This window comes from Semicossyphus pulcher, unplaced genomic scaffold (genome assembly GCF_022749685.1).
Source record: "Semicossyphus pulcher isolate SPU_LCO1_2020_fin unplaced genomic scaffold, fSemPul1.0.p SCAF_17, whole genome shotgun sequence".
Lineage (NCBI taxonomy): Eukaryota > Metazoa > Chordata > Actinopteri > Labriformes > Labridae > Semicossyphus > Semicossyphus pulcher.
The window spans coordinates 7,171,923-7,192,169 of NW_027211681.1; the positions used below are offsets into that span (position 1 = coordinate 7,171,923).

At 42.8% G+C, this 20,247-nt stretch overlaps 1 protein-coding gene across 1 annotated transcript in view; it reads right to left on the bottom strand.

Annotated features, from left to right (window-relative positions):
• Window positions 1-618: 618 nt before the first annotated feature.
• ctnna2 (catenin (cadherin-associated protein), alpha 2) overlaps window positions 619-20,247 on the bottom strand; it is a 335,256-nt gene continuing 315,627 nt past the window's right edge. Inside the window, exons 15-18 of the mRNA XM_069665324.1 lie at window positions 15,641-15,822; window positions 13,517-13,622; window positions 3,887-4,021; window positions 619-1,736 (exon numbers count right to left, since the gene is read on the bottom strand). Coding sequence (XP_069521425.1) covers window positions 1,449-1,736; window positions 3,887-4,021; window positions 13,517-13,622; window positions 15,641-15,822 — 711 coding nt within the window. The 3' untranslated portion in view covers window positions 619-1,448. The remainder of the gene's footprint in view (window positions 1,737-3,886; window positions 4,022-13,516; window positions 13,623-15,640; window positions 15,823-20,247) is intronic.

Here is a 20,247-nt window from a genome sequence, read left to right on the forward strand (position 1 = left end):
ACTCAAGTCACAGTGAAGTAATGAGGCTTGACCTGTGACCCTGAATCAATATGCCTATTCTTGTAAGCTTTTAGTACTAATAGATTTTCTTCCACCTTTGAAATCCTTTCATCTGCAGGTTTTGCACAGCGATGTCTCAAAGCTTCACATTAATGAAAGGCACCCCTGCTGATTGAAACTTACCGCAGAGTAGTCAGACTCACAGGAGGTTGACCTTGTGCAGTGGCTGAACTCATACATTCTGCTATCTAAATTTAAATGTATTTTAAATCACCGTTGCTATGTGAAACAACCTCTGAGCTAGCAAACTACAAAGTGAAAATGGCTAATCTTCAATGTCTTTTGCAATAATACAGCCATTTTAATGCCAGGGCTCCTCCCTCCACTTGCTAATCTTCAGATAAATCAAGTTTCCTTTATACCTGATTTTGCAAGGACACTGATACTGCTGCATCCTGGGCTTAGTGCCGCCCAAGACAATTATGATTGTTTAATCAAAAACAAACAATCCAGAGCGTTTTTTCCCCCCCTGTTAAATTATAAGGGGTATAGAGACAGGTCTTGCTTTGTGGAGTGATGCAGAAGTGTCAGTAAGAAAGACACGTGAAACTCTGGACATGAAGTTGAGGGATTTATTAGAGAAGGGTGAATATAAAGGTACTGTATGCAGGGATTTCTATTCTCTGAGCAAACCACAACTAGTCAAACCTCTCTGTCTATATTTATACGCTACACAACTTCCAATCAAGGTCATCATAGTTAGTGATGTCATCATTAAATAAATGGAATTTAAAAAGGCAATACAATAGACCATAAGTGTGCTTTGGAAAAAAACACCATATGGATTATAATTATAATCATCAGGAACAAGGAAACTACTTGGATGCCGACATTTCCAGGTATCTTTAACATAAGTTATTCCTAATACTACAGGTTACATTCAAATTGAAAAACAAAAAAAAGATCAAGAGGGAGCATACCGACACGGATATATTCCCTTTAGAATAACTCTTCTACAGAACCATTCAGGATTTCCATTCAGACAGTTAAATGTGTATACAAGCAGGATATCAACTGCCACAAATGTTTAAAATGCCACTCTTCCTCTTCAGATATGCTTCTTTTTTTTTTTAACTCCCATATTTTCAAACATACTCGTGTTTGTCTCACATTTTGGCTTTCACATATTAAGCTACAATAAGATCGATAAATAGTGTTGGGTGTGTGTGTGCGCCGGCTGCCTGCGAGCCACAAGGCCGACAGCGTTCACAGGAGCCTTAGTGTGGCAGTTTAACATGTACTGTAGTCCTCCTGAGCTGTCACCAAGCACACACAGGGCAAACAGAGGTGGGTTAACACAATGTAAAAAGGGACTTTTTCTCCAGCTTGTCACTGCCATGTTTTGTTGTTTTTACTTGTGTAAGCATGACTTGTTTCTTTTTTCTCTCTTAGAAGGAGTCCATGGCCTTAAATTCGCTGAGGGCCTGGACAGGGGAGATGTGTTTCTTCTGGGAGCCTCGTCGCACGCGTGTCTGGCACTCCTCGGGCTTCTCCCTTTTTACCAGCGGCTTCTTCTCGGGGGCCTTCATGCGCCAAGACACCACGGGTGAGTTGACAGCCGCTGTTCCGTACACCTTCTGGTACTTGGTGGAGGCTACATAAGATGCCTTTACAGTCAGCACCACTGCGTTCATTAGGTTCTTGGCTGCTTGGATCAGGGAGGTGGCACTGTCCAGCTACAAGAGGGCAGGGGCAGTGAAAGGGGAGGGGGAGAGAGAAACATTGAGGGTCAACTCAAAAAATATTTCTTGGCATTTAACAAGAACAACAGGACATCATCTGCATATAGTACGTAGGTGGTCTGTGGCGTAATCAGCAATTAAGCAGGATGAAAACACGACCCTCGCTATATGACATTTTAGCAGGTCTTAATTAGCGGAGGCAGGGGTCAGGTGTACCTCTGTCTCCGTCTGTTTTGTTTGGCTGACATTTAAGGGTCGGCGGCCAGTGAGCCTCCTCCTACCTCACACTGTGAAGAGTCAACTGCTAAGATTTAATGAGTGTGGACTCCAGCTGGCCACCATGAAAAGGTTAAAATCACAGCAGGGCTTGCATATCTCATGTGAGACAAGCCATAATAGAGTCCTGAGAAATCTCAACCAAGATCTTTATCAACACGAGATCCAAGAAAACCAGCAAGCGAAAATAAAATTGAAGTTTGATGCTAATGAGGGGAACAAATCACACTGAGGCTGTTATAGAAGAAAGTTCTTCACAGACAAACCAGCAGGAAGACTGACTTGACGTGTTCTCTCCTGATACTTAATTCCGGGTATTAATTAAGATATTTTTGTCCATTTAAAACGTATATATTTTAGAATGACAGTGATGAATGTGCATGTGTGTCTATAATGAAAGAAGGATCCGTCCTCTGTTGCTCTTCCTGAGAATATTTTTCCCTTTTCTGCCTGTTACCAGTTTGTTTCTTGGAGTTTCCTCTTATCTTAATTGAGGGTCTAAGGGTAGAGGGTGGTGTGTGCTGTTAAGATTGTAAAACCCTCTGAGGCACAGATGTGATTTTGCTCAATATACATTAAATAAAAATTGGCTTAGAACGGCCGGTCTGATAATACTAGTTACCACAGAAACACCAGTGAGGTATATGCGGGGAAAATATGCACATAAAATTACCTCTTTAAAATACATGTCCACAGATACACGTACAAAACATATTATTTTTGGTTGATGATACAGAATACACTTTAGAATGAAAACCATCTGCCATCTAACAATGACAGCTGCTGGAGAATATGCATTGAATAAGTTAATTAGTTTTCCTTCTTAAATGTGTATTTAATGGAAGAGAAACATGTACTCATATATATGCAGTATACATCAATTGCCTGGTGGATTTCTTATATTTCACCAAAAGTACAAAATGAATATATGTAGGATCATACAACAGTTAGTTCCGACCAAGTAATCTGATTGGACAAGAGGCATTCCATTAGTGCTGATATATCATAGTATGTGTATCACTCCTCAACCAGGTGTTCTGAATACTGTTAATTAACATTACAGCAGACCGTGTATGTCTACATGAATCAAGCTGGTACCTCTGAATCACACATCAGACTCTTACTTCACTGAACGATGATAAATTGAAACAAACAGATAAAATGTACGTGATAAAAACAGATGATCTGTGGTAACCTGTAAACACAGAGTGCAGGAGAATATTTGGGTTGCTTGGCAACAAAAGTCAACTTTCAGTTAAGTTGTTGAACTAGTTGAGTTGGCGGAGCAAAAAATAAATCTGTTATTGATTATAACTGTTTACTTCTTTTTGCCGCTTGTATAACTGTCGCATTAAAGCAATATCACACTTGAGGTTGTGATGTTATACTGAATATCAGCACAGTTGTGATTGTCTACCTCTATAAGGAGAGTTACATGTTTATGTGTATAATTGTAGTCAAACTTATCAATATTTTTCATTAAAACCTTTGAGATGGAAAATATGCCTCCAATGTATTCAGTAGGTTAAAAGTTAAATGTCAAATGTGGGCACTATGGGACAATTGACTGACTTTTGTTTGAGCAGTCATAATAGGGTTAATGAGGCATGAAAAATATGAACAGAAAAAAGGCTGCGCTGCATCTTTCTGGTAATATAAGATGGTAATCGGGCTGAAATAATTGCATCAGCCCTAATCTGCATGACCCTTCATGTGGTCTTAAAGCCTCATGTTGACCTTGAACTAAAAGGTTCGCCACCCGCCGCGCTGAGCATAAAAAAACGCTCTAAAATTGACCCCGTCTGGTGAATCTGGAGGATCAGTGATAGTGGAGCCGGCTGTGTGCTGCTCTGTATGGATAGACTTACCCCAGACACGATGAGCTCTCCGCCCAGATTCTGAACCTCAGCTTTCACCTTGCTGCAGATGTTGAGCTGATGACAGTACAGGGCAATTCTCTGCAGGTAGGCCAGCAGATCCTGCTTACAGGCGGAATCAGGGCACTGAATGGGAAAGAGGCACAAAGAAACACACTGTCAGAACATAATAGCTATAAGAGGCTTTTAGAGAGCAGCTGAATCTGGCTCGACACCCTTTTTGAGGCAGATATTTTTATAAAGAATCTTCCCTCTATCCGCCATTTTTTGCATCACATATTTTAATTCTGTGCGGCCAAAAAGAAGCAGCCAATACAATTAAGACTCATGTAAAATTATTTTGATTGTTGTTTAACGTTTGGCCTTGAGGTGGCAGTAAGGAGCACATCCTAATGTCCTTACACGCTTATCCATGTAATCTGTAAGACATTAAGGATTTATGAGTCTCTTCCTATTTACATATCATTACTGTCAAATGTGTTTGTTACATACTGACATGGGCTGACTCCCTTGTTTACTCTTTCACAACTTCCCATGTGATCGACACGTAATAATTTACTCCACAGTGAGCCGTAAATTGAGATTCATGTCACGTATCATCAGTCTGCATTATCTATGACAGGCCCGCTGCTGTGTGATTATAATTCCTGCACTCTGAGACTCTCCAATGATATGGCAGGGGTTAAGTATAGAGCACTAGGCAAGTAATCGGGAGGGATTTTAGACACGTTGAATCGACTGGAATGGTGAGAATATAGATCATTACTGTGTCAACTGTATGACAGGAGTGAATTCAAAATGTAAGGCAGCATCGGTAATCCATCGTGGCAGCGATGAAGGCAAACATGTAGAATCAGATTGTCTTAAATATGCGGCAAAGTTTGGTTTGGAAGCGATTAGCTGAAAAGCAAACTAGTTTTATGCTGTGTCAAATTTTAAGACATACATAATTTTACAATGTTGGAGGTTAGGGATGCACGATTTTGAATGTGTTGCCGATATATGATATTTTCCAAACCTTTTTGCCAATTTCTGCCGATGCCCATATGTCATTTTCAAGCCATAATCTGCAGATACAGATATCGTGTAGATAATACCATGCATCCCTGTTGGATGTCCAGACTAAACGTGGGTGAAGTTTCAAATCCATCATTAAAAGTATGTTGGAGTAATCCCCAGGCTTCTCAGCTCAGCCCGCAGGCTGCTGTGAACGCCAGGTTTCACACAGTTTTTTCTACACGCTGCACTTTGTGATGTCACAAATCAAAAGAAAGTGGGCTTGTACGGGCGGGGTTTCCTGAAGGGACAGAGCTGACTGAGTCGTTTCAGGCAGAGACTGTATGAGGGCCTGCACTGAGCACCAGTGTGAGAAAAATGTAAATTAAGCTACCCCACAGGTATCACAAAGTGAAATATTAAACTTGTAATTAGCATAATACCCCCCCCCCCCCCCCCCCCCCCTTTAATGACATCTCACTTCCTGTTTGGTTGCATTTGTTTTTTCAATTAAAGCACAGCTGGAATTGGAACACCGGTGAACAAAGAGCCAATCGGTTGGATGATAGACAGTGTATATGATATAATACAGGCATGAATCAAAGCCACCAATCACTACATTTGTCAGAGAGTCAACCAAAGGTCCTTCTATTTTCTAGTAAAAATCTAAAGCTGCCCATTTGAGAAGTAGCTGGTTTTTTAGAGGGTGTATGTGTTTCCCAAATTGGTTTGAGATGTGAATCCTCCACCAAATTGGATTGTTGTAAGAAACATGGTGTCTGGTGTTGAGGCAGTTTAAAAGCAGAAAAACCAGGAACAACAATCCCACCAAAAACAGTAGGGTTCCAACATTTTGGGTCTCTAATTACCTCGCTCTGAGCCTGGGTGATGTTCCTCAACATTTTTTCTTCCACTGGTGGTTTGTTGCGAGTTTGAGTTTCAAAGCAAAGTTAAGTTACGCCGCAGGGTGTCAGGCTGATTCATTTCACATAAGACAAGTTTGCCACAGCTTGTTGCCCAAGAAGAAAACAGATCAATCAACAGTGAATGGACTTAAAACTTGTAAACACATAAAGACTTGCTTACACAGCAAGCTTTTCATGTATCACTCTTCTCACCCTTCTTCTGTCTCTTGTTTTTCTTGAAGCTAAAACTTTTGACCTGGTCATGCTGGCTGTTGTGTTACTTCAGCGGCGAGGAAACCAATCATACAGCGCGGCGAATGGACAAGAAGGGAACACAAGGACAGCCTCCTGAGGTCTTCTACTTCCCCTTATTATTCCATCTGGAAGCCTTCCAGGTGTCAGCCACGGCCCACTAAGCTCCCAGTGGGTTAAGAACACTGCATCAGCTGCTTAAACACTGTGAGCATCATTTTGTAGCAACACCTTTCCTCTCGCCATTAATATTAAACGCTCCTAACTAGGACATTCAGCAGCACTGTGTGGGGACATGCAAAGCTCATTTCCTTGTCTTGTGGGCTCGGGTTGAGGGGGGAAGGCAAGTTAAACACGGAGCTGTGATATGAATATACCCCCTCTAGGACTCTCAGCCTTCCTCCTGTCTGCTCTCCTCGTCTCTGAGAAGGCAAACAGTATTGATTGGACACAAGTGCCCTTCACTTAAAGTCCAAACTGCCAGTAAAAAACAGTTTTCCAAAATAAAATGTTTGTTTCTGCACCCTACAAATATAAAAAGCTAAGAGCAATTCAAGGCATGATTTCCATTTATAGTTAAAGGCCAATATCAGAGCAGGACTTTTAACAACACAGCATAAAAGCAAAGCGCCACCAGCATCAGTGAGTGTCCCTGAATGCAGGCTGAGGTGGATCTGCTAGCTCATAGAGCAGCCAGTGAGGCAGAGGGAAGCTTCTCCTTGGGCATTATCACTGCACCGCCAATCCTGGCTAGCATCACTGCTAACTGCACATCAAACTGCCTGCACACACACACGCGCACGCGCGCACACACATTCTGCTGCCTCAGGCAAGTTTGATGCAGACATGACACAATCGCTCCCCATTGTGCCGTTGACTAATAGTCCATTTCTTCCACAGATTCCCTGTTGATGTAAATAAACGGCATGGCCCATTGACGCTCTCTCCCTCCCTCTCTCTCTGTCCATCATCGAGTTCATTACAGGCGAGGGATGAAGCGGTGTGGTGCGCTCAAACTTTCTGACGCATCTCCTGACCTCGGCTCTTCTCTCAGCAGAGAAAAACAGGTGAGGAATCTTTGTGTGATGTTTTTTTTATTTTTTTTGTCTCTTTGCTTAATTGGGCTCAAAATGAGTGAAACGAGCTCCCGATGGATAATTCAGGAAGACGATGTGAACTCTGGAGCTGAAATGAGGCCATCACACTATCAGAGTGTGGCAGTCTGTCAAAACACAAGTCACACCTCACACTGATGCAGCATTCATAAGCAGGCTGGGGCCGACCTTTGCTGGATCCCTCACAGTGTAGGAAGAGCTAATTTTAAGCCTGTTACTTATTTTCACTTTGCAGCTTGTGCTTCATTTTTTAATTACTGTTTAATTCTTGTTTCTGCTCCATTACATATGCAATAGTATAGCAGAGAGATGTTAGAGAGAGAGAGGGATGGAATGAAGACTTTACAATGACAGATTCAAATAGAGCATGTTACACACGGTTACACAATACTCCCTCCAGCTGACTGGAAACTGCAGTCCCTGTGATGGTAAGCTGTCACCTGTCAGTTACTTAGAGAAAGCTGGTAATCTTTCTATTTGCTCATCCAGTCTCTGGCATCTATAGAGAAGAATAGGAACTCCTGTGTTCTAGCTACTGACTACCTACTTGTGTTCCTTCCTCCCTTTGATCAAATTACACCATCTGCTATTTGAATATTAAAAATCTTAAATATTAAAAAAAAGTAGTAGCATGGATCATATGTGGATCAGCATATGGCGTGGCAGCATGAAAAAGTGAGCTCTCGTCTTTTGATGTGTTTCTGAAGCATTACGATGAACAGTAAAAAGTGAGAGTGAAACTTTTGGACTTCTGAGAAAAGGAACAGGTCATATTGTCTTATTGGTGTTCAATCTAGAACGGATTGTTAGCTGTTAGCATGCAGATGTGTGTTTATAGAGATTAACAAGAAGCTAATTCATCGTCAGATGAAGCTGATGGGAATCGGGATGTCACTGCGGCGGGGTCTGTTCCGCCTGCTTTTGCTCTCCACATGGGCTGTTTGTCCTGCATACGCCGCAGCCTGCTGATACTGATTACTCGGACTAGAACCTGTAAACAGATTGGTAGAGGCCTAAAGATGAAAATATTAAATATTTCACAAAAAGTAAAGAGAAAAATCAAGAAAATTCTGATACTTTATTTGGGTACCAAGAATACTGAATCACTGAACCACCTTGAAATCATCAGATTCATCTTGGGAGCCTGAGGGGGTTCGGACCCTTACTTAAGAGTCACGGTCGTGACTACTCACTAAACACATGCAAAGTACTGAAATATCAGGTCAATCCCATCAAATGAGCGAAACACCCATCTACCTTGACTTTAAAAAACATGGTGGATTTGATGTTTTAATTGAGGGGTTTTCAAACTGTGATGTGCACCGACACAGTGGGGTTAGAGGGAGCAGCTGCGAGGGCACGCAGGCAGACGAGGGAGGATAAAATACTGCGCGAGGTGAAAGAGACAGACACGCAGGGGTTCTAAAACAACAGGAAGTTTATTATGTGTAGTTTGGACCCGCTGATTCGGCTGCTCAGCAGTTAGAGGTGAAACAGAAGCTGTGACACACAGTTCAAGGAGGCAATTAAGAGTGTTTAAGGTACGTTAATTGCTCCAATTTACATCAAAAACTGTACTCCCTCTCAGAGTCATTAGTCAGTCAGTGTGACTTACACTTGCATTATCGGCACGGTTTGTTTCTATCACAATTTAATGTCCAATAAAGGGGATAAATAGGAACTAACCCGTCGTAGTTGTCTGTGCATCGAACAGAAATACCTAATTGTTTATACTTTAAATGCCACCAATCAGCCAAAATGTAATTATTTCTACTGCAGGGCTAAAAAACAGGGCTCAAGTTGTAGGCCATAGTGTTACCATAGTGTGTTAAGTCTTCTTGTTTGATCTGAATCAAAGACCAAATTGTTACAATGTTTCACTTTGCCTCCAGCGGACCAAACTGCTCCCTGATTGGTCAGAATTTCCACGTGGGCAAACTCCCTGAAGTAAACAAAGAGAGTGAGCACAAATCTCGATCGCACTCAACATTGAGAGTTCGAATGCGTGTTCTCACCTGTCCAAACTAACCAGACTGTCAGAGTAAAGTCCAAAAGTCCAGACTAAAGCTGTCTGGTGTGAAAGCACCCTTAATATACAGCACTTTCCCAAAAGCATTGTGGGTTTTAAAATGCTTTCCAAAGTTCTGTAGATGCAAAACTTAAAGCATGATTATCTCATGGTAGAGTTGACACAAAAATAAATTAATACAAGTGAAAAGCTTCAATTAATATGATGGTACAGGCATCCAGAATGACTTGGGCAGAAAAAACTTGATCAAACAAACAACAAAGCAGTTTTGTAACTTCCTGAAAAGCTGACATTTGTCAGATTTCTGTTGTTTAAAATTAGCATACATTTTTAAAGAATGGTTGGTATTGCCTCCTTTTGCATGTTAGGTTTGCATGTAGGTTTTGTTTCTACAGAGGGGCCTTTTAATTACACATCAGTCACACTTGGTTTCACTGCTGTCAGTGGAGGCTGTTGTTGTTCTGAACTCAAAGCGACAGAGCCTTCCGCTGCGACAACTAAAGTGAAACCTCAGAGTCTGGATACTTAGCCTCAAACTGACATGTGTTTAGCCGCTTTCATAAGCAGTAAGTTGACACTTCTGAGTTATTTATGCTTTTTTAACACGATCTAATGCTGTGATGCATCACGCAATGCAAAAGGAAAGGATCTTTGCACCATATACTTCCAATTCTCACTATCCTGCTTCCATAAACAATCCATAGCACATAACAGTATAAAAATAGCCCCCAAGAATCGCACATTTACCTGCTCTTGATTGAGGAACTTTACATAACAACACTCACCTTAATATAACTACACAAATGTACCGCCATCAACAGCGTCCGCCAACACAGCTAACTTTTGTGCCAGATGGTGCTGCAGAATTACTCAGCAATCAAACGCTTGATACAAACTGTTTAAAAGTCAATGTATGTCTCAGCATAGGTGCACGTAATGCTACACAGCTGCCGTCCACTCTCTCGGCTGTGTCTGTGGGAGGCATGCTTAAAGAATGAAACAGAGTAGGGAAATGGAGTGGGAGAAATAGAGTAGAAAAAAAAGGCTGAGCTGGAGTGAAATGGGGTGAGCTGCCTCCGGGGGGTTTTTCTACGTCAAGTGCTGTGCTTAAACGACTACGAAAGAGCTCGCCCGTCCTGCCAGCCTTCCACGCAGAATTGACTTCTGCTTCACACGTGTTCATCAATAGGGCCGATGTGCAGTCATGGTGACAAGGTTTGCTACTTAAGGGACCTGTCTGAAAGCGGCGGCGCAGCCTTTATTCTTACTGTCAACCCTCGCTGCTCTCCACGAGCACAGGTTAGCTACTATAATGTGTGAATGCAAAATACTTGTCTTCTTTGTCCGGAATAAAAGACAAATAATCAAAGCCATGTTAGTTTTTGTTGTGTAATCCCATTAAGAAGCTTGATAAAAGGAAACTTTTGCTCTTTTAAGTATTAATAACGCAGCATACATATGCTTGAAGTGCGTCACATGAAAACACTCTTATAATACATGCTGCAAATGAAAAGGTCCTTAAGCCCCTCTTTATTTCCTGACACAGCTCTGATGTCTGTGGAAGTGCAACAGAAGGCTTTGAATATTCAGTAAACACTGGTCTAGGAACCATTTAAGTGAGAATTAAAAATGGCAAGCCACCTGCTCTTTTCATTACAGCAACTGTTGATTCAGACTCTGCCAGTGATTTGCCATGTGACAGATTCACTCCTACCTAAAACCCTGTTAAACACTGATGATCACTCCGGCAGCCTCCAGCCTAAGAAATGAATACATAAGAACACAAGTCATGCTTACTCTGTCCTTTGTGTCGCAGATCTCGCTCTAAACAATAAGCTGTGGCGGAGACCGGGAGCCGCTTTGTGACACAAATGTTCTCATGCAAACATGTTTAGAGACTCGCACACATTGAAATTCTCTTTTCATCTCTGTGTGTGTTCGTGGTAATGACTGCATTACAGCCGTTCATCGCCTGAAACTTTGTTCTGTGGTGCAATATGCTGCAGAGAGGAGGACAGTGTGACACGAGGAGAACGATGCCAGCGCTGACTAAAGATGCCTTCTGGTCAGCTGAGAGCTCAGCGTACTCTGTGGTCCTCTCTGCACTGAGAAGTCAGATAGGGTCACAGGAAGACACAAATAGAGGAATTATACAGTAGTTTTTACTGGTACACAGCACCCTGAGCAACATTTTGTGTGTGTTCTTTAATCTTTCTTCAACATTTGATAGGAATATACTGTACCTGCCTCCCAAATTAATGTGAAATGGCTTAAATAATTACAAAATGTCTGGAAAATTCCCCCCCTGCTGTTTTAAGTGTGATTCTGCATGCAAAGCAGGTCTTTTTTTTTTTTTAGAGAGCAGAACATCTCAAAAGCTTCAAAATCAAACCATTTTAATCAAAGGTTTTAGAATGTACTGGGCATGGACAGAGAACAATACTTACTGCTTACTGTTGTATAGAACATGCTTGTATGTAAAACATGGTCCTACCCAAAATCACTACATTTTACAACATTTTCAACAGTGAATAAGATATTTCGTGTACGCTTGTTGCCCAGCTCCACTTATTTCAATAAATGCAGGTTTAATATAAGTGTGATGTGAGCACTTTGCACCATTTATTTAATTCTATTCAATATTATATATTCCTGTTTCTTTTCAGCTATACTGTGCAGAGAAGAGAGACTTGGGGATGACATGAACCAAATGGTCACAGACCAGGAACCGACCCAATGACTGTATATATAGATGGACGACGCGTCTCCATCTGCTTTCATTGTACATAATTGAAGCCTAAATACCCCCATGACAGGCGCTGCCATCTTGCGCTGGTGACATCATTCGGGGCCAGTGACTACGCAGTAGAGATCGGCCAGACTTCCGCTAACCAAAACTTCAACTTACCGAAAAAGATCCCGCACTTTAGCATATTAACATCAGAACAGCTTCTTGTGTTGGTCTGAGGTGAACATTCACAGGTATGTAAACTTCAATGACTGTAATGATTGTTTTAGTTATGTTCCTTCTCGCTCTGCTGATCCAGAACAGATCGGCTGCAGGAGCCGTATTTGTCAACAGAGCTGTCAATCATCTTTTTTACAGCATCAAAAAACGAATTAAAAGTAAACTTGTCATAAACACTTGGACGTAAATCAGCCTGATAAGAACTAACTATAATGGCAGGAACCATGTTAGAGAAACATTTATTTGCTGTGTATTTTGATTTTATAGTTTGACTCATATCTCATCTGCTAACATGGAGGAGGCGGGATTTATGACCTATACTGTAGCCAGTCAGCAGGGGGCGACAGAGATGTTTTGGCTTCACTTTTAAGGAGCTGTAATGTCGTCCATCTTTTTATACAGGTAATGAGTCAAACCTGCAACCAGTGCGTCGAGGATTGTAGCCTCAGTACCTGGGTCGCTTGCTCTACCACAGGTGTTAGTCCCCCTTTACAGAAAAGAGCAATTCTCCTGTTTTAAATTTCAAATTACAAACCCCCTTCATGTAGCGTTCCTGAGACGTGGCTGATGATACTGAAGGTACAGCAGCTCTGTTGGGGATTTTGTGTGCAGGCCGTATGCCAGTTGCAGGACTTGAGAAAAAACAAAGATTTGTTTACTGTGAGTCTGCATTTGATGTGAGCTCCAACATTTCTTCAGCTAAGCAGCACTGGAAAGAGGCCCAGCGTGTGATACTGAAACCAGCATTAATTATTCCAAGGGTTTGCTTGCAAACAGCAGTTGCAATTACAATGACGACAGGCTGCCTTAATAAATCAGTAAGTCGTGTGCCTAAGTTTATTCTCACTGCTTATTAGAGACAGATGAAATGAAGAAGGAGAACATTATGCAATACCTGGTGTGCTGCATTCTGAAACACCTCCCATCTCATTTGCTGCATGCACACATACACGGCGTACACACCGATTTCTCTTCCCTCCCGTCTTCCCTCGGCACAGCACCGATTGATTAGATATTGAAAATGGTCTGTCAGCGTGTTTTAGAGAGGTACTCATCTGATAATGAATGCAACACCTCGGTTGGAAGCTAATTATATTAGAGACACAACTTGGTTCTGCTGTCTTGCTCTCTCAGTGTTGGCCCCGCTGGGAGATGAAGTCATGCGGCAACACAGCCCACCGCTCCAGCTGGGCCCGTCAATGCCCACATTAAAGATTTCCAATGGCCATGCCCACTTACTCTAACTCAAAATTTGCTCCGCAGCCTGCTACAGCGACACAGTAGATGACAGTTTCAGACTGATAAAAAAGTATAATGATAGAAAAGGACAGTGACGGACACGGCTTCAAAAGGTACCTGATCTGCGACAGCACGGGCCAATTTGTCCATCCTAGAGCCGGCCTCGGCAATCTTCTTAGCCGCGTTGATCACATCTGAGGAGTTCTTCAAGGGGCCTTTGCCTCTGGGAAAATCCAAGGAGTGAGAAAGAGAGAGAAAAGGGAATGTGGGTGGAGTTGCAGAGGCAAAAAAAAGACAAGCAGAGCTTCCCTTTAAAGAGCGGAATCACCCGTGTCACACAAGCTCAAACAGCCTCTAATTTGCTGTGGCTGGCAGGAGGAATATGAGACAGTACAATTGACCAACAATACGAGATTTACCAGATAATGGATGCTATTACAAATACAATATACCTTTGTCCCTAATGGTGTATCTTAGAGAGAGCTTTGCTTTGAAGCACGAAGAAAACAATGATTTTTGTGTGTCTGAAAGCAAAACAGGAGAATTTTCAGAGCAGTTACAGAAGGAAACAAAACAGGAGAGGGAAATAATGGCCAACTACTGAGTCTGTGATCTGCGTTTAGTTTCCCTGATTTGCCAGCACGCGGAAAGTTCATGTGGCCAAGATGCGTGTGTGTGTTTGCCCGTGTGTGATGCCTCATTTTTAGTCAGTGCTAAGCTGAAGTTTGCACTCAGTTTGTTCATGCCAATCTGAGAAACTGGGGCCGGTGCCAAGTAATAATGGTGCAGTCACAGCAACACAGCCGTAATCACTCATGACTAATCACACATGGCTCTGCTTTTTACTTTATTTTTTATTTTGCACTTCTTCCCTGTTGTATAATTGTGGAAAGGATTCACAAGCCCATACACGAGACATTAGGAAATTCCCTGATATGTCGAGCCCAGATGGGGGAGATTGAGAGAAAAGCTGCTGCCTTTTAGTAAACAGAAGCGACAAGACTTTTAATGCAGACAGATTATCTGCTACAGTATATCTTTGAATCAGAGCTGTGCTACACAGTCTGATCAAAACAAAGGTTGGCAGAGTCAATTTGCCTTGAACAAAACAGTTTGCAGCTCTGGGGCATTGCAAATGCAAGCGTGTTTCTCTGCAGTCCCACTTGTTGTCACTTTATTTACTTGCTGCTGCAATATTTATACATAAACACAGGATCAAAACGCTACCTGTATGTATAAAGGGTTGCTTATAGTCAATCCGCGGGGGATGATCACCTGACAGTCAACCTCAGCTGTGCAGAATCTTTCAGCTCCTATTTTTTGGTTTGCTGTGAAACATTTTTTTGTTTTCAATCACTCTTACCGTCCTCATCAACCTGTTTTAGACGCACCATGCAGCTGCAGGTAACAGTGTCTGTTACTCAGTGTATGCTAAATGTCCAGGCTTAAAGGAGCAAAAAGCCACTGTCAATCAAAGCTGGTGTTCTCTGTAATTGATAGAAGCAATAATATTTGAAATTGATGCAATAGCTGTGGAGAAAGTTGTACAAACAGCTCGTGGTTTCGCCCATTCTACAATCCTACAACACCCAGCATGCATTGCGCCCCTCCCTCTGAAAGGAACAGCCCAGCAAGAGACACTGAATGAAATACTACCGTTTCCAGTCAAGGACATTGATGGCTCAGAGCGGTACATAATCTGAAATACGACAAGAATATACCAGTAGATCGTCTAAAAGATCTTCGGGTCTGCAGTCTACATTTCAAACACGATTTTGAATGAGACGTGACATCGGAGGCGGGCCTCCTAGATTGTGGAAGTTTAGCAGGCTCCCTGGCCTCCACCAGATTTTACTTAGTCTGACGGAGGTTTTCCAGGGCCCATTGGAGAAGCGGAAAGCGTCCTCCAAAGGCACAGAGCGAAACTGCATTTTTTCCCTACCATAATGCAACTAGCTCCCCATAATAGCATGATAGGACTGAGGTTGAAAATCAGCAAACTGGCCCTTTAAGAGCAGAAAGACAGGCGTAGTGATTAGAATGTGAGCGAAGAGGCGCAGCAGCTAAAGAGCATGTTATTTCCCTCTAGAGTTTGTGTTTCTACAAGACAAATGTGTAAATAAGCGACTTTTTTCCGACAAATTATAACCTAAAAATGCATCAGTGCCGTGTTTACAGCACATTTGTAACATCTTAAGTGGCCAAAAATCCACTTACTGAGGTAATTTGAGCCATTTTTACCTGGTAAAGTCGGTCATCTCCATCATGATCATGCACATCTGCTTAGCCAGCACGATGATGTCATTGCCGTTGTCATCCCACTTAGCCACTTCTGCATCCAACTTGCACTTCTCCTGTCTGAAGCTCTCCACCTGCTCAGCAATCTTGGCCTTTTCCTCCTGGGGAAGCTGTGCCATGATGGCCTGCAGGCGACACGGGGAGCGTACAAGAGAAAAAATAACATTAGAGGAGGAGGAAGAGGGTGTTAGGGAGCAGAATTAAATTGGGAAGATGGCTCAGAATGAGGGAAATGCCAGAGGAGAGGAATTTAGGTAAAGGAAGGAGATAAGGAGGGGGAGTAGAGAAGGATAGGGAAATGAGGGAATGGGCTAATAAGAAGAGGGATTAGTTAAGGAGAAAGGGAATAAAGGAAAGAATATAAAGGGGGAAGAGCTGTAGCACCATTTGTTCTATTTTTTCCGCCCGGTCTACTTTTTAATCCGCCCTAAAAAAAAAAAAACTTGAGCATTAAGTTTGGAGTCTGCCTGCCCCTGCCCTTCTGAAATGCTTCAAAATAAAGTTCTAAACTTTACATTTAATGACTGGACCTTTTCAAACCCCCTGACATCTTATATCCATAAAGAGCAAATCCATTCTTTGCCTTCTTTTTTTCCCCCCTCAGCAGCCTTTTTGGGGGCAGGTCTAAAATGGCATAAATCTTGTGGCAAGGTCACGGGCACAGTAAGTACCCGGTATTATTTGGGAGATAAATGTATAATTACCTCGCTTCTTAGAGCAGAGGATGAATAATGCATTTGTTCAACATTATGTCAGGGAGGTGAGATGGAAGGAAGAGTAACCTGGTTTCCATTAGGTCGATTCTATTGACTTGAGAGGCAAAGTACAGTAAAAAAAAGAGAAGCCACCATTGTTTTTTAACCTCATCTATTATTGACTGTCCTCCAAGAATTGCTATACTCTTAATGAAATAATCGCCCTTGTCTTCCTCCCTGTTTCCCTCTTTCCTTATTTCCTCTGTCACAGCAAAGCTGGTGTGTGGGGGCGCGGGGTGAGCTCAGCGACAAACTGCGTCACTTTGCTCATGTCCCCTGCTCGATGTGTCAGGAGGAAAATCAAAACACAAGCCATAGATGAGTCGTCCTCCTGAAATTCTTAGAGAGAAAATAAACAGAAACAGGGGGAGGACCGCGGCGAGAGAGAGAGAGAGAGAGAGAATTGAAATTACAGACAGAAAGCGAGAGGCAGAGAGGCACAACTTTCTCATCACAGGCCAACAGATGTGTCCATGAGCTTTGGCCTTCTGATCACTGTGTGAGCAGAGTGGTGCAAAGCTTTGATGGCAGTTAGCTTCGAAACGGCATAAACAAACAAGCAAAAAACCAGCCCCCTCAAGCCCAGTGTAGATTTCCTCTGCTGCCGGTGCCAAGACACACAAACAACAGAGCGGCAGCAAATCCCATTAAACAGCGTGTGGGGCGAAAACACTGCTCACATTTAAAACAAATACCAAGTTAAAATGTATTTAGACTGCACAATGAGGAATAAATAATAATAACAGAGCGACTGATTACAGTGGGGAAAACTTGTTTTCAATTTGCAGGTATGCTTGCAAGTGTCGCTATGAATTGTGGGGTGCACACAGCAGACGGGGGCTCTAGGGCCCCGGCAGAACCATTCATTTATTCAATGACAAAACATCTACGCTATGCCAGTCAAATATAATTCATTAGCTTTATTTACTAATGAGACAGATCCCTTTAAGAGTGAACAAATAGATAGTTAGGGCTGTCAATCCGGCTCTGCTCACTTTTGATTATGGCCCAAACATCATCCAGTCTGAGTCCCTGCTGCGCTGAGCTGTGTGTTCCTATGTGGGCAATGACAAGGTCAGAGCCTCCATGCCAAAGGTCCACGTTATACATATCCCACATTCACACCATAATCACTTCGACATGGTTTGCTGGCTGCTGAACTCTTATCCCTGCTTTTTGTTTCTGTCAAACAAAACAAAACACTTGATGCGTCTTATTTTTAGGATGTCTTTATTCCCTCTGTTGATTCCCCACTACAACCTGCAGTTAGATTCAAATCAGTTTGAGTGAAAGAACAAACATTTATTAATATAAACTTCAAGACTACAACATTTTAGTCCAGTGCTTATGGCCCTGGGTAGCCAGCCAGTTTCGGTTTGCTAATTACGTGTTCATATTTGATGTAGCCAAGCACATAATGCGGGCAAGGCTGGACTGTAATTGCTGCCAAATCAATAGTAACACAGGTTTGTGCACCGTGCCAACAGGCTCTCTGACCTCAAGACTGGAGGGCAGTCATTTGCATATCTTTGCTGATCATATTATTCCTGCTCCCAACTGTTGAGGCATCAATTATTCACTTATTTCTATAATTAAACTGAGCAGTATGCCGCAGGTATAGAAATAGAGGGCCTACCATTGAGAGGAAGTATAGTTTTGGTTTTGCATAAGGCAATTGTAACAAGTCCGACACAGTCTGTAAGTTCCAGGTGAGGCTATTTCTGTAAGTGCAATCAGAATGTTTGCTCCCCTTCTCCTGCACATAACAGCTGCATTAAACCAACACGCAGCGCTCTCCCAAACAGCTAAAGGGAGCAAAAAGTCTCTTGAAACTCAACAATTTGGATTTGAAATTCCTTTTCTAAAATTAGGGATCAAGGGAGGTTGGGGATAGAGAGTGAGGGATTTGGTCTGTATTCAAATTCACTCTGAAAAATGGTGTGACAAAAGAGAGAGCGCGTCAGGGAGGAAGAAAGAGCGAGAGAGAGACAGAGGGCTTCTGAGCACAAAGGAAAGCCGCAGCACCAGGGTAAACACATGAGCCAATTGGGACGTCAAGGGAGCAAGAAGGCACTTGGTGGAGCCCCCTCCCCTCCCGCCTCCCTCCTCCCTCCTCCCTCCTCCCTCCTCCCCTGCTCTCTAGAATTCACTTATCCCCAAATCCCTTCCCCTACTTTACTGATAACAACAAGGAGCGGGCCTTGGGAGCTTAACATAGTGGCAAATCCGGCCGAGGGAGTGCTGTGCCAATACACTGCGCGACTCGGCTACGTCTGCAGGGATTAGAGCGCTTTCCGGGTTTCTTCACCGAGCGCGGCGTCTTGAAATGACTTTAATTTGTTTCATTTGAAATAAACTGCCCAGACACTCAGAGTTCAATTTTATGGATGACCTATCAACAGCGTTATCCAATCACTGTGTTCAGAGATGTTGCTTGTGTGTGTGTGTGTTTGTGTGTGTGTGTGTGTGTGTGTGTGTGTGGGAGGGGCTTTCTGTGCATTAACCGTGTTGCGTTACAGAAGGAGGGTGTTTGTCGACATGTTCGAAAATAAAGAGACACGTCGTACAGGTCTACTTCCCCCGGTGTGTTTTTCTGCTTTCTCATTATGCATGTTTGCTCTAATAACTTGGCTTCATGCACACGCAGAATAGAAGTGACAAGTGGAGCACCAGACAAGGCAAGGAAAGGGAACATAGGCCGCTGGGTCTGCCCCAAACTTGATATTTATTTCTACACAGAGCTTAGAGAGAGACAGAGACGGCGAGATCAAGAAAGTGAGTGGGAGATATTACGCCTGTGTCATATGTGTGATACTCGAGCACGAGAGGGGCTTGGAGGGATCATGACTGTAAACCTCCGTGTGCTCGTGTCAGCTCCTATGGAGGAAATGGATTACGCTTCCTCTTGTCTGTTTGAGTAGAAACACAAGCGTGCACTTGGCATGACCGCGATATGACGGCGAGTTTCATCCTGACATGACCGGCTAAGGCCGACTGGGTAGATCACCGGGGGTTTGCGGCAAACACATCTTTTATGGATGTGCTCGCCTTCTGCGTGTGTAAATGTTTAGCCTCTGAGGGCATAACAGTGTGTTTAAGTGGAAAAACAGGCGATATCAATGAACTGCGTGAGAGGCTTTGTCAGCATGCCAGATATATAGCACGATCTGCACAATAATGCACTTCACCAATAGAAGTAATCGAGTTTGATAACACGCTGCGATACATTACTGCGCATTTATTGGACGTAAGCTGGAGTGCATATCTTTCTAATTAAGTGTGCCTGAACAATCATTAGATTCAGCTGCGTCACCCTTTAATCCAGTTTATATCTGTATAGCAACAAGATATGACAAAGGGCCATGCTGCTACTTCAAACTGCTCCCAAGAAGAGCTGCCCACTCAAAGCGCTGTTGAATGCCAGGAAAACTAGTGAGCAGTTTGGTGCTGTGAAGCTCCTTTGTGTCGCAGGGCTGGTGCAGCAAAGCTCAGATGGCCCTGCAATGTTACTCTGCGGGAGTCTTAGTGGGAGTATACATTCAACAAACTAAGCACTTCACACCCAGGACCCCCACAGGCGTGTTGGAGCAGCTATTGTGCACCCAACGCTTGGGTCTGTCCTACTTATTAACAACTTCATATTCGACGATGTTAAAACTTTGAGTTTCTCTAAGTTGAACAGTTGAAGGGACTAATTAATGAAGCTAAAGTTAGACTCAGAACTGATAAAGAGTACTTCCAAATTAAATCTGATCTAAACGACATTTTATAATTAGAAACATCCTGAGCATTAAA